The sequence below is a fragment of the Phalaenopsis equestris genome, unplaced genomic scaffold, assembly GCF_001263595.1.
Source record: "Phalaenopsis equestris unplaced genomic scaffold, ASM126359v1 Scaffold000240, whole genome shotgun sequence".
Taxonomy (NCBI): Eukaryota; Viridiplantae; Streptophyta; class Magnoliopsida; order Asparagales; family Orchidaceae; genus Phalaenopsis; species Phalaenopsis equestris.
The window spans coordinates 1,122,906-1,138,387 of record NW_018164682.1 but is presented as its reverse complement, the minus strand read 5'-3'; the positions used below and the strand labels follow the sequence as shown (position 1 = coordinate 1,138,387).

The 15,482-nt window shown below is 33.2% G+C and overlaps 1 protein-coding gene across 1 annotated transcript in view; it reads left to right on the top strand.

The window, feature by feature from the left end:
• Positions 1-1,181: 1,181 nt before the first annotated feature.
• The window catches only part of LOC110023980 (protein PHOSPHATE STARVATION RESPONSE 1-like), an 18,372-nt gene continuing 4,071 nt past the window's right edge, over positions 1,182-15,482 (top strand). Inside the window, exons 1-6 of the mRNA XM_020723660.1 lie at positions 1,182-1,268; positions 3,646-3,844; positions 3,932-4,126; positions 4,204-4,414; positions 4,548-4,624; positions 4,702-4,741. Coding sequence (XP_020579319.1) covers positions 1,219-1,268; positions 3,646-3,844; positions 3,932-4,126; positions 4,204-4,414; positions 4,548-4,624; positions 4,702-4,741 — 772 coding nt within the window. The 5' untranslated portion in view covers positions 1,182-1,218. The remainder of the gene's footprint in view (positions 1,269-3,645; positions 3,845-3,931; positions 4,127-4,203; positions 4,415-4,547; positions 4,625-4,701; positions 4,742-15,482) is intronic.

The window sequence follows — 15,482 nt, the reverse complement described above, 5'->3', positions numbered from 1 at the left end:
TTGGGTGAAATTTAAGCACTAACTCTAGCGAAAGTGAGTGTAGAGCCTCTAATAGTCAGAGGATCAATAGACAAATGCACTCCAACCTTATCACAATCTTAGAAATTTTAATTTCTAACCAACAACAAAGTGGAAGATTAAAGAGCATAATCCATATAGGTACTTCCATGAAATCCTCCTTAACAGGGCTAAAATCTGGAGTCCACTATTTAAATATAAAAGACTTTCCAGAGATAAAATAAGGACACTCATCCTCGACCTTTTCAAGATCTTCCCGACACAAAAATTTAAAAAGAAAAAAACTCTTCAATGAGAAATAACAGAGCAACGCTCAATTTTAGCTTCCAAATGTTATGAATAGATTGTTGAACATTACCAAAGAAAGGTCTCTTCCCAAGTGCATTGACAACTAAGGCTAAAATCTATTGCTTCGAACTAACAACAATCCCCTCCTTATAGAATATAAATTTATCTTTTGACCACGAAATAAAAGAATGATTAAAAGAAGACAAGTTGGAGAGATGAGAAGAGAAAATATTTTCTAATCGATCGGTGGAGGTCTACCAAGAATGGATCTTGAAGGTGTAGATGAGAGAGGATGAAAAAAATAAGCTCCATAGAGAAGAGAGAGGAGAGAAGGGGCTAAGCCCCTCGCCAAACAATAACCCAAAGGATCAAAGCTTGTCGGCTATGGCAAAAAAGATGGAAAAGAAAAGCAACCAAACAAACCTTAACATAACCACTTTTCAAAAGTTCGTAGTTACTATGTTTCCCTCTTTAAATAATTATTTCATATATATATATATATAAAAAATAATTACATATAGAGTACTAGAAACAATGATATTTATAAATAAAACGTTTAGGTGATTTTGTTGCACTACTGTATCAATGTATTTATGCATGATATGATTAAATTATTGAGATTTTGATCAAAATAAGATATATAGATTGAAATTTTAATCTAAATTTTGATATTTGAGTGAGAATTTGAAAAATGTGGGAAAAAGAGTGGCTGATTTATAAATAGCAATGTTTCGATCATGAGGTCATTTTGCCCCCGTAGTACCGCACAAGGTAATGCAGCTACCGTCCCCCTTTAGTACCCCGCGCTCTGCTCTTACTGTCTCATAGTGTTCAGCGACTTCAGAGCTAGAAGGTTATCTATGTACAATTTTTATTCTTCCCTTACCATTGTTTCTGTTTTTGGTTACTGTTATGGCTTCAGTCCTTTGTATGAAGAAAATTTCAAGGCTAATATCCCCGAGGTTTTGCTCTTTAACTTGATATTGCAATGTGGAGTTCCAATAAGAGCTTGAAAAAAAAAATTGTCAAATTTTTTTTTTGGCATAAAAATCCAATTTTTGGTCATTCTTTGGTTAAATAGCAACAGTTTGCTTTTATAAAAGGAACCCATTCGGTTTTCTAATTTTAGGGTGAATTGATTATTTTTTGGTGTTTTTTTTTGGAATAATTTCAATATTTCTTCTTGCACCTGCATTGGCTTACAACATTTTAACCATCAAATTAGAGTTTGGTTTTTCTTTTTGTTAAAATTCATGGTTTTGTCATTGGATGATTTGTGATTCATGTTTCTGTTAACATCGCACTTCTGTTTTGGTGAAAGCATCGAAGGTTTTCCTGATTTGATTTGCCATCACTAGTTTATACATACCGCCCAATTCTTTTGATTTTACATATCTAACACTTAAAGTTTGCTTGTTTACATTAATACCACCCAAATCTTTTATGTCACATTAAAAATGCCACTATTTTAACTTTTAAAAAGTGAAATACACCTTTTCATGCACAAGTAAGGTGGCATATATGTACATATATGTAAAGCATATATGTAAAAATTGAAGTTTTGGTGTTAGATATGTGGATACATAAGAATTGAGTGGTGTGTATGTAAATCTTCCTATTCTTTTTTAGTTGATTTGAACGAATTTCATCTCTTTGGAATGCTAATGAAAAGTGCCTTTCTTTAGTACTGTCATCTTTTATTGTTTTGACGTGCCACAGCCTCTTCCCATTGGCCTAATATCTCTCCAGAAATTTCTATAAGCTTACATTATGTTCTGAATCTATCCTCCTACCTAAGACAATACTTACATCCTTTACTCAATTATTGTCTTAGAGAAGCAAATATGCGCCTACATATAGGTTCATGAAGAGAGCAATAAAAGAATACATGACAAAGGAGCATGTCCACAATAATGTACATATATTATAATATTAAATGCTAAGATTCATACCATAAATAATTGTTGCATTTGATAATTTTGATATGCTAATTTTCCTCGGCACATTTAAGGTTTTATTAAAGTTGTCAACTTGAATTTGGAAATAAATGACCATAGAGGAATGAAGAATAATTGAAGTTAGTAACTTGAATTTGGGAGTGACAGGTTTGCTCAAGCTAGTTGACAGATGATGACTAGGGAGGCATCGACTTGGCACATATTGCCCAAGTAGGAGGACATGTGTGGCCTGACTAATTAGCAATGTTAAATCTGCTAGGAGAAGGTATTCACATCAGAGTAACGTAGAGCACACCATATGGTTGTCTGGAAATGCAAGATCCAATGACAGCAACACTGGATCCAAGTTAGTAACACGAGATTGACGATGAAAATGAGCGACCCCACAGGAAGGGTAGCTTTTTGGATCATGAATTTGGATGCACTCAATGGTGTCAGAGAGTTCTTTGTGTTGTTGTCATCAACAAGATCAAAGTGGATGGTGATTGTTTTAGTCACTTGAAGTGTGAGACTGGTGCAAGTAGTTTAGAATGTGAGGCTGGTTTGTGGCACTTGGCAAAATTTGAGGCAACAATCTCGTGGACATGCAATTTCTTTTGGCATGGTGAAAATGTGGTTACTTGCTTAAGATAGGACAACGTTGACTTTACTACATATTGCAAAAAGGAAGTTTGACTATCAAAGTGAGAGAGATAGGAAAAGAGCATTGAATTTGACAGTGTGGAAAGCTTATATATAGGCATATGAAAAGAAAGACAAAGGAAAACACAACAAGGAGCATATTCTTAATAATGAGTGTATGTTATATAAATAAATACTATAAATATTTATCACATGTGTTAATTTAGGCATGATGACACCTATTGTTCTTGAAGCAACACAAAAGTTCCATTCCATCTTCATCATTCTCTTTTCATTCTGTATTCGTAGGTGTTTCCTTAGTGTGTGTCGTTTCTATCATATTTTTAGTGCACTTTAACAAAGCATTTTTTATCTCCATTTTTATTAGAAGCATTTAGACTGAAATGTGACTATTCCCTTATCTTTACTTAATATCTTCAATATCAAGCTTATGGGAATATAAGAAGTAGATTCTTCAACTGGAATCTTTGAAAATTGGCAGCAGTGTGAGCAGCTTGCTTTTTGCTATCTCATTTGGTGCATTATTTATTTTAATATAAATAAATGCCAAGCTATAATAAGCTTTTCCTACCTAGAAGTTTGTTGCTACTCGTTGGTTGTTTCTCAAGTTTATCTAAATGAATACTAAGAAGATTGGATGTTGTGAACCTACCTATGGATCATTGAATTGCTCCTCTTCTGAGTTTCTAAGCCCTTCCAGTGAAAAAGTTAATTGCTTTTCTTTGTTATCTGATTGTAGTCCATGGAAAAACAATCTGGACTCCTCCAGCAACTTTTCTCGTTCTGGGGAAGGCTCAGCATTGCCTCCTTGTAATACCTCAAGAGCTTTTTCTAAATCTGTGGGATCTGCAACTTCCACCTTTCCTTCTGCTGAATATTTGATGGATTTTCCTCAGTTTGAGCCCCAAGTTCGCTCCCCTTCGTTATTTGAGCCACCTGTGAGTTCCTTCTGTTCCTCAGTTTCTTCGGCCTCTCAATTCTCTTTCAGACCAGAGAAGAAAAGAGATGTTTCTTATTCATGGCAGACATTTGAATCAGAAGTCAAGCTCCCTTTACATGAATATGGAACCTCCGCAGCTTGTGATAAAAGGCAAAAGCTTTTTTACAGACATCATCAAGATGTTTTGGCTCAATCCGTTGCTCAAAGCACTGAAGAAGGCTTGGATTCCAACTTGAACAAAAGACAGTTAGCTTCACTTGGAACGGCTGATAGATCTTCTGTAAGTTTTAACAATAATTTACTGTTTTTCTCTTGAAGAACAGAATTTTTGGTTCTAATTGATGGTTTTTGTTGAAGGTTAAATACAATCTTGAAAACTTTTTGGTGAGAAATCCAAATTTCCAGATTCAAAATGTTGAGAAACACTCAGAGGCTTCCATAGTTGTTCCTGTTACTTCATTTAATCCTAATTTAAGAAGTCCGCTCCCAAGTAAAACACGAATTAGGTGGACGCCAAATCTTCATGAGAAATTTATCGAGTGCGTGAATTGCCTTGGAGGCGCAGAGAGTAAGTAGAGAGAAAATTTTGATTCACATGGCAGAACTTTACTAAGTTGTAGATGCTCTCTTATGAAAATGATAACCTTGTTGAATTTTTTTTTATTTAATTTTTTATTTTTGTAATTTTTTTTGAGTTGTAGAGGCGACTCCAAAGGGGATATTGAAACTGATGGATTTAGATGGATTGACAATCTACCATATCAAGAGTCATTTGCAGGTTTCTTAGTTTAAATAGTTGTCCAGCTTTGTAAAACGTATTTGCAAGACTTGTGTTATTATTTTGATGGTTTGCAGAAATATCGACTTGCCAAATACCTGCCTGAGTCTTCTGAAGGTAAAGAAAGGTTTCCTCTAACATTTTTTTCATAAAAAGTTTTGTTTTGTTTTATTTGTTTATTTGTTTTTTTTATTTTGATTGTAAGTAAGAGTCGGAAATACTTGAATTTATATGAAATTAGACATGAACATTTCATTACTCTATCATGCCATTTTTTATGAATCAAATTGCAGGGAAATAGCTAATAGGCAGTTAATAACCCTTGTATTTAGATCAAAGGTGCATCGTGCAATCTGTTCATTTATCTTCTAAAAGCAAAAAATTTGAAAGAAAATTCACCACCATACAAACTATTCTTTGGGATCAAATTGAGTAGATATTAATTTCATAATCTTCTGATTTCACTTTTGATATAGATCTTCAGACAGTTTTTAATAGCATCATCAATTTATTGAACTTGAAAAGAAAAGAAAAAAACCAAGTTATTGTTGGCAAGACCTAACAAACTATGTTATTTCTCATGTAGTTCTAACTATAAAGTTTGTTTGTAAATGAGGATTGTCTTTCATAGATCTAAGTTTTTTCTCAGGATATGAGATATATTCTAAAATTTTTTAAAAGATTTTCTGTTATGTACACGAACCTTTTTCTTGTATAAAAACAACCATCTGAACTGACTTGATAGTTGTATTGTTAAAAAAAAAGGATGCTTTGTAAGTCGATGGAAATATTTTCAATTCAAGTGTCTTATATGTTGAGCTGAAATTTGTGAGTATATCCTTATCGAAGTTGTCCATCAAACATGGCAAGGTCAAGCATAAGTCAGGTTTGAAATCTGCTAAAATAAGGATTGACCAAAGGTGCAAAAGCCTTCGTGTTGTTAATGAAAGGAGAGCTCCAATTATCCAACTCTGAAACCTTGAAGGACATAACCATATTGTTAAGTGTAGTGAAAATGACTTGTGTGAAAATGTTAGGAGACCTAGGCTAATTGACATAGGAACGTTCGCAAAATCGTGGAATCGGATATCCTAAATCCCCATCATATGATTTCCTTGATCATGATCACGTGATTCTGCGATCCCACGGAATTGACGATTTTTGCGATTGTGGAAGAGATCGAACCATGCTTTTTCAACCCGTTATCAACTTCTACTCGATGTGTTTCTTTCATTTTATTTATTTTCTATTTTGGCTTGCTTTTTATTAGGAGTTTATTTGTGTTGATTTTTTTGTTAGAACAACTTTTACTTGGTTTTAAATATTTTGGAGGTTGTGATTTCTACCTTTTGGAGTGTTGTATCATTTTCCTTTTTGCAATTGGTGTAGTCGTAGCTTGTTCAGGAACAAGTGGTGAACCTTCTAGTTATCCGTAACACATCATTTTGTCACACGCCTCGTGTTTTTAGTTTGGACAACTGCTGAACATCGTTGACTGTCTGTATTTTCATTCCCTTGCCATTTTATAACCATCTCCCCACAAAATCCACTTCCCAAACACATTTTAAGAGCCCTAGAATAGTGTAACTAATAAAGTGATTCTTTTATTGAATCTTCAATTTTTTTTTGCAATCAAATGATTCTTTAATTGAGTATTAAAAGTCATTTTAAATATCATCTAACAAAAAATTATAGAATAACTTCTAAGTTAATAAGGAAACATGGGCAAAAATCACAAGTTAAAAATTTTAACATCTCAATCATTTGAGATTTAGGGGTGCAATGAGACTATGGAATGATGGGAAGAAGCAAAACACACAGCTAACTTCTTAATTTTTCTGGTTAACCTTGCTTAGTAGTATAAATAGAGTTATATGCTGCAAATCAGATGTAGACTCTAGTGTAAATTAACTTTGAAAAAAATCAATTAGATCTGTAAATATGGTTGGTCCTTTTATTTAAGAGTAATGCTACACTATCCAACTCATAATCCTAAAGATATCTTGATGAGTTGGCATGCTTCTATGGCACAAATGGATTGTTATCCAGTCGTATTAGGGCAATAAGCCCTCCCTCCCTTCGACTCTCTCTCCATCCATTTCTTGAAGACTTTTTTTTGGGTTCTTGGTTGGGCAGCTTAGCATCTTTTTATGTAATATCATTATAGTGAAAGGTAAAAGTGACACTTAGACTATTTACCATTTTAGTTTTAGATAATCCATTATGTTAACGCTGCTTTTGTAGGGTCCCAACTCCCGGATGTAAAAAGTGGAGGGTTGCGTTAGGTAGTCGACCTTTAGATCCATTCTTTAGATCCTTATGCAAATGTTAGAGCATCCTCTGGAAGCGAAACATTGTATGACCCGAATACATTGAAAAATGTGGAAGGGTCGCTATACCAGCGCCCAGGTGTAGTATCAAATAATGAAAGGTTCCCGCATTATGGATGGATGCAGGTAAAATAATTAGTCCATAAAACTATATTAAGATAAGATCTTGGAATATAAGTACTGTCACAGTTAAATTAATGGAAATAGTTGATATTATGGTTCATAGGAAAATAAATATCTTATGTACTTGGAGAAATTGATAACTTAGGTTTTAAGCTTTAGTATTTAGCTAGGAGTCACAATATAAATGGTGTAGGTGTAATTTTAGATAAGAGTTTGAAAGATAATATTGTAAAAATTAATAGAATTGAACATAAAATTATATCCCTTAAGATTGTTGTTTATACTTAAATTTTTAATGTTATAAGTGCTTATTCTCCTCAAATTGGATTTGATATAGATTCTAGAGAAAAATTTTGGAATAACCTAGAAGAATTAATACAAATAATACCGCTTGAAGAAAGTTTTTATTTGAGGAGATTTAAATTGACATGTTGGTAAAGTGGTAGATGATTTTAGAAATATTCATGGTGGTTATGGTTTTAGAGTGATTAATGAAAGTGATTAATGAAGAACGTAGAATTAATGAAGAACGTAGAGTCATATAGATTTTGCTTTAACATATGATTTTGTTATTGCTAACACTTCATTCAAGAAAAGAGTTGAACATATTATTACTTATAAGAATGAACCTAATAAAACACAAATTGATTATTTTCTTAAAAGAAAAAGAGATCGTCGAGAATTTAAAGATTGTAAGGTCATTCCAAGAGAGAATTTAAGTACAGAGAATTTAAAAGAGAGAATTTAAGTACTCAACATCAATTATTAGTTTTGGATTTTAAGATGAAGGGTTATAAGACAAATAATACTAGGAATCATTATGATGCGAGGGCTATGGAGGGCCGGCCTGGAGAGTTTAGGACACTTTACGTGACTGACCGGTCCTCAAGGTGAGGGGCTGCTGACCTACTCTCTCGTTCATTTATCTCTCTCACACTGTCCTTCGTAGTACTTTCCTATTATAAGGCTTTATCAATTTTGAATTCTGATTTATGTCACTCATCCTTGCCTAATATGAAATTTTATTAGTTTATTCGTCATTTTCTAATCTGAATTCTTCTTCTTATTATTATTTCTTATTTTAAGCATTGCCTAAAATAAGTCCTAGTCCTCATTATAAATAGGGGGTGTTGAGTTTAGTTTTTTTTTTCAGTTTTTGCTGTGTTTACTTTCAGATTTTCTGTGTGAAGTCCTTTTTTCTTTTATAGTGTAGTATCCAAGGAGGTGGTGGTGCTACAGTTGTATCCTACTCCGAGGTGGTGTTGTATCTTTCTTTTTATCCTTACCTAACCCTTCTACGTCCCTTATCCTCCGTTGCCAGTCTCCCCTCACTTCATCCCAGCACCCAACCGCCCTTCCCCAACAACATAACCTTGTTGTCCAGCTTCTCAGACTACCTCCCAGCATCCAGCCGACTCTTCCCCAACAACATAACCTTGTGATCTAACTTTCCAGACTTCCTCTCAGTGCCCAGCTAGCCCTTCCCAGCGACATAACCTGCTGTCCAGTTCCCTTTAATGCATCCAACACCCAACTGTCCTCCCTCAACAACATAACCTTGTTGTCCAGTTTCCCAAACTTCATCCCCACACCAATCGCCACTTTACTGGTGGCAAATCTTGTTGTCCAACCACTCCCTGTTCGCTCTAACTCACCTACTGGCCTTCTAAATCACCCATTCGATCCCCCTTCACAACATCCAGCCTCGACCTGCTCCCTTACCACTTCGCCGACACCACCACCACCATGGATCTTCTCTTCTAGTCCGAGTCGGAGATTGGAATATCATTGTATTTCCCTTTCCATTTGTGTCGTGTTGTAACCTTATTTCAATATTAATAAAAGTTGTTTTTGTTTTCATGGATTTCTAAGTAGTTGCTGTATCATTTGATATGAGAGGTAGTCCAACCCCAATTCTTTCCTAGGGTTTCCAAGCATTTACTTTGCCCCTCCACCAAAAATTTTCATTCCTACTCTCAACCACCTCTTCCGCTTTCCCCCCTACGTTCACGATCATATTCCTAGCCTTAGCCATGCCACCTCGGAGAGCCTACTCGGGAAGAGATAAGGTGGGAGCTCCATCGTCTTCAACAAAGGCTTGCAGAGATTGAAAAATTAACACAGGAATATGTTACCTTTGACCGAGATATGGAGAATTGAAAAGGAGATCAAGATGATGACCTAAATCCTTTTCATAAGAATAATTTCAGCGACGAAAAAGATAGGCCATGGCGTTTCATAATTCAATATCAGAGGAGACCAAGAGAAGGGTATCTGAATCCCTCTAAAAGGGAGACTTGCAGAGAAGAGATATCATTTGGAGAGTTGATGTTTATATCTGTAATATGGTTGGTGTAGCTCCAGCGACAGAAAAAATTAGAAAGAGTCGTCTTAGATGGTTTGGTCATATTAAACGTTGATCATCTGATGATCCAGTTAGGAGAGTAAATGTTTTAGATTCGACTTATGTTAAGGCAGAGGTATACCTAGAAAGACTTGGGCATATTGTATAAAAAAATGATCTTAATTTATTATAATTAAATGAAAATATGACATTCAATAGGAGAAAAAGGGTTCATGTAGTCTACCCCACTTAGTGGGATAAATGCTTGTTGTTGTTGTATTCGATGAGATGGTGGTGTTTCGACTATATCCTACTCCGAGGTGGTGTTGTGATCCCGACTATTTATGTGCAACAATATAACAATGTCTTTAATGATATTTTTCACTTATGTTTTCTTACTTTGCAACAGAATAAAAAACTTGATCTTGGAGAAAATAAGAATTTAACTTTTTAATTTTTATATATATTAGGATACTACGCAGGATACTACGCAAGTATACACAAGTATATGTATCGTTATTAAGTAATATAGGACTTTTTGATTAAGACCTGTATATCGAACTCACAGGGAAAATTAGTATTATGCACTATTGAACAACAAACTTTCTATTTCAAAAAGACAATTACTTATACTATAAATATTTTTATAATAATTAAATTTTAAATTTTTTTTGTATTTTTGATATTTTGACAAAACAGTAATAACTTCTAAAGATAACTTGAGTTTATGTAAAGAAAAATACTGAATATGAAAATATCTTTCTCCTTATCATAAATCAGTAATAAGCATAAAAATTCTGTTTTGGAAGTATGTAAATTATGTTTTGTCAAATAGGAGCAATAATATTCTTTACCCTTACTATAGATGCTATAAAGAACATTGACTAATTTAAAGTTTGAATAGTTCTGAAGATCGGCTAGGCAGGGAAGGTACTAGCTCTCACTCTAGAGTTCTCTCGATTCCCTCCACCTGGAGGCTAACATCTCGTATCAGAACCTAAAATAATAAACCAAGTTGGGGGCTTTAACCTGTCAATTTAAAGTCCTCAAACTCTACACCCTTCAAAGATTATTTCTTTATTTATTTGCACTAAATCATATGAATTACATTCTCATTCATACAACCTCATGTGATTCTTTCCAATTATTGACTGAGATAATACCAGCTCGGTTCTTACATGTTTTCACAACAAATTTTAACAACTAGATATGCCAGATCTAGAAGTAAATGAAGTATATAAATTTAAATTATCACAACTTCTTCCAACATTAAAGATTAATATTCTCTACAACTTCCACAACTTCCATCCAACACTTTAAATCCAACACTTTAATTACTTATCATTTTAAGGAGAATTATAAATAAAATTACTCAGAATCCATGAAGAAAACAAAATCACACTTTAGTTTAAAATAAGAAATCACTGTCGAAACAACAAGAAATATCAATTAAAACCAAAATAGTTCAAAAACAAGGATAAAAACTTATCTCAAATTCTCCACCAAACTCTTGAAGTTTCTTTGAATCTCTTCTCTTTTACAACACTTCTAAAAACAAAAAAGATAAAGTAAATTTGTGGTGCCTGAAAATCTCTCCAAATGTTTCTCTCAAAACTTCCCATGTTTAGCACTTTTGAGAACTCTTCAAAAAGTCTCAACTTTTTTCTTTTATAAATCTCCAAGAGGTGCCTTGGTAACTCTTCAAAATATGTCTCAATTCGACTCAATTCGATGTATTCTGTCTCAATTCGATGTATTCTCCAAAGGATGCCTTTTTTCGCAAGTTTTCTAACCACATTTTCGCTTCTAGTGGTCATAACCACATTCTTTAGCTAATAGGTGTCTCAAATGTCCCTTCAAAATCTGCAAAATGAAGTAAACCGTCACATAACTGTTTCTGGCGCTTAGGCGCGACCTTCTCTGTTTCACCGGCCCTTAAGCGCCGAATCTGGCGCTTAGGCGTCAAAACTCTTTTGCACCATTTTCACATTTTTGCTCCAAATTTGATCATTTTTCACTCCTTTTAGCATTTTTCATCTTTTTACTTGTACCTGAAAGAAAAACACACAAATACCTTCCATTAAAGTGCAATATCTCAAATATAGATATAAAATGGTGTCTAAAAATACTATATATTTTAGGTGTATCATGTTGTTTCTTCCTTTTTACTCTTACCTAACCCTTCTTCTTCCCCTCTCCTCCATCGCAGGCCTCCTCTCACTTCATCCCAACACCCATCCGCCCTTCCCTAATAACATAACCTTGCTGTACAACTTCCCAGACTACCTCTCAACACCTAGTCGACCCTTCCCCAATAGCATAATCTTACTGTCCAGCTTCTTATACGTCCTCCCAGCACCAAGATGAACCTTCTCCGTGGCATAACCTTATTGTCCAATTTTCCATACTTCATCCCCGCGCCAACTGCCACTTTCCCGATAACAAATCTTGTTGTCCAACCACTTCTTCGCCCAAACCCACCTACTGGTCTCCCAAATCACCATTTGATTCCCCTTCACAATCTCCAGCCTCGACCCGCTCCCTTACCACTTCGTCGACACAACCATCCTCACGCATCTCCTCTTCTAGTTCGAGTCGGAGATTGGTATATCATTGTATTTCTTTTTCGTTTGTGTCATGTTGTAATCCTATTTCAATATTAATATAAGTTGTTTTTGTTTATGTTGATTTTCTAACTAGTTCCAGTATCACATTGTCATAGAATTAGATGAATGCACCTAAAAGATATAAATAAAATTAATTTTATGAGTAAAATTCAAGATTTCAAGATTTTAGATGTTGATAAAGAAACAAATTCTATTTGGGATAAAGTAACAAATGCTATCAGACAAGTTACAAAAGTTGTATTTGGAGTATTAAAAGAAAAAATTTCTATAAGAAAATATAAAATATAAGAAGTTGTGTTATAAAAATTGATCTAAATTTAAAAGCTTAGAGACCTGTGAATTATATAAGGTGACCCGTGGGGAGTCTTAAGAGAACAATGGTGACGTTAAAAATTCTACTTTAAATGATGTTTATAATAGATTAGAAACTAAAAAGTATGAAAAATATATGTATAAAATGGTCAAACAAAGAGAAAAGAAAAGTAAAAATTTAACTCAAGTGTATTAAAGATGAAAATCATAAAATGCTTTTCTTAGAAGAATTATTCAACATAGGTGGATGGACTATTTTGATAAATTTTTCAATAAAGTTTCTAAGACTACGATCGACCTTAGTGATTTTAATATTGTTAGTAATAAAAAATATTTTATTTTTACAGTCGCATTAGTAAAAAAAGAAGTAAAGGAGGCTTTAAAGATAACATATGGTGAAAAATCAGTAAGACCTAATGATATGCCAATTGAAGTGTGGAAATATTAGGAGATTTTGGAGTTTCTTGGCTTACTAAACTCTTCAATATTATTTTAAAAACTAAAAAGATGCTTATGGCGTGGAGGAAGAGTATTTTGGTATCCATTTTTAAGAATAAAGGAGATGCACAAGAGTGTGCAAATTATAAAAGAATTAAGTTGATGTGTCATATTTTAAAATTATGAGAGAGGGTAATCGAACATAGGTTAAGACATGATGCAAAGATTTCTCATAATTAGTTTGGATTTATGCCAAAGTCTACTATGGAAACAATACATTTATTGAGAGATTTGATGAAGTACGGAGAGAATAAGGAGGATATATATATGATTTTTATTTATTTAGAAAAGGCTTACGAGAAGGTTCCAAGAGAAGTCCTTTGAAGAGTTCTAGAAAAGAAAAGTGTTGATATGACTTATATTCAAGTCATTAAAGATATTTATACTAGAGCTATTGTGTTCGAATAGAAGGAGGATTGACCAAGTATTTTCCTATTTCAGTTGGATTACATCAAGGATTTGCTTTAATCCCATTTCTTTTTTACTTTAGTCATGGATGCTCTTACCTGACATTTACAGAAGGTTGTACCTTGGTGTATGCTTTTCATTGATGATATCCTTCTTGTTGATAAGACTAGATAAAGAGTTCAGAAAAACTTGAATTATGGAGGTCTACATTGGAGTCTAACGGCCTTCATTTGAGTAGAACTAAAATTGAATACATGGAATATAATTTTAGTAGTCATAGCTCTAGTGACATAGTTGCAATTATGGTTGATCAAATCATTAGAAGGTGTAAACGCATTAATTATCTCAGGTTTATTGTTCAAAATGATGGTGATATAGATGGGGATGTTATAAGTAGAATTCAAGTTGAAGTGGAGGAATGCATCGGGGCTATTGTGTAATGGGAAAGTACCGCTTAGACTAAAAGGAAAATTTTTTAAGATGGTGATGAGAATTGCAATACTCTATCGCGCTGAATGTTGACCTTTAAAAAAGAAGCATAAAACAAAGTTGTGTTGTTGAGATGAGAATGCTTAGGTGGATAAGTGGCTTGACACTTAGAGACATAATGTGAAATGAATATATCCGTGACCGGTTTGGTGTAGCTCTAGTGATAGAAAATATTAGAGAGAGTCGTCTTAGATGGTTTGGTCACATTAAACATTAACCATCTAATGATCCAATTATGAGATTAGATGTTTTATATTCAACTTATGTTAAGATAGGCAGAGGTAGACCTAAAAAGTCTTGGGCTTATTGTATAAAAAAATGATCTTATTTATTAGAATAAAATGAAAATATGACACAATAGGACACAATGGAGAAATATGACACTCGATAGGACGCAATGGAGAAAAAGGATTCATGTAGCTGACCCCACTTAGTGGGATAAAAGCTTGTTGTTGTTGTTGTTGTATAATCCATTATGTTCAATTTTATTATTTGACTCTTCAATTCGAATACAAAATAGTCTTTTGACTCCTCAAACATGACTTGTTCAACTACACATTTAGGAATAAATTCAATACATTTTTGGGTTTTTACTTACATAGCACCCAATTCTTATGTATTTACATCCAAACTTTGATTTTTACAAGTTAAAAGGTGCTTAACTTGTAAAAATTAATGTTTGGGTGCGAGATAAGTAAATGCATAAGAATTGGGTGTTATGTATGTAAATTTCTTTACATTTTTTAAAATATAGGCTCATATTTAGGCGTTTTTATAAGAAAGTTAGGTTCACATTCAAAAATAAATTCAAGTTCTGATTTAGGTTCAAATATGATCTTAAACTTTATTTTGGTTTCAAACGCAATGTATTTTTGTGACTTAGATTCAAAATTAATCTTACATTCAAATTTGATTTCAGGCAGCTATAAACTCTATTTTATTTTTAATATTAGACTCTATTGTTCTCAGTAGTTCTTATTTGCTTATGACTTCTAGCTTAATGCGGACTCAAATTCTTATTTTGATGTGATTTCATGTTTAAATTCATGTTCGTATTTAAATTTTAACTCTTGAATTGTATGCTTAAGCATATATCCATATTCTAATATAATTACAAATGAGTAAAGTGTCAAAAAAGTTCCCTGACTATTTACATTGGGTTATTTTTGTCACAGAGTTAAACAAATATTAAATTAGTCCCCAAATTCTCTTAATGAGGTCTGAAATAGTCCATTGGGAACTATTTCGACAAATATTAAAACTGCTTGGGGACTAAATTGAAATTTTTATAAACTCAAGACTAAAAGAACTCTACCTTTTTTTTTGTTACAAATTCAGATTCAACTCAAGTGGATGTAGACTCATATTGTAATTGTGAGTCTTCTTTTGCATATAATATATTATCAAAATAATCTTCAATTTTTTTTATTACATTAGATTCGATTATGTACAACTCTTTTATTGGGGTGTGTTTGTAAGGTTTTAGAGGAGAAGATTATGGTTTTTTATAGGGACTTTAATATGATTAATTTCATTACTGATTATGTTTGATTTTTTTTTATTTCTTTTTTTTTTGCTTTCATAAAGTAACCAAAATCTCATCCTTCTGTAGATCTGTTAACTCTCCCCATGTTGTTGAGTCTCGCTTGGTAGTTATATACATACATACATAAGATACATACATATATAGATATGTATATGTATGTATGTATGTATGTATGCATGTA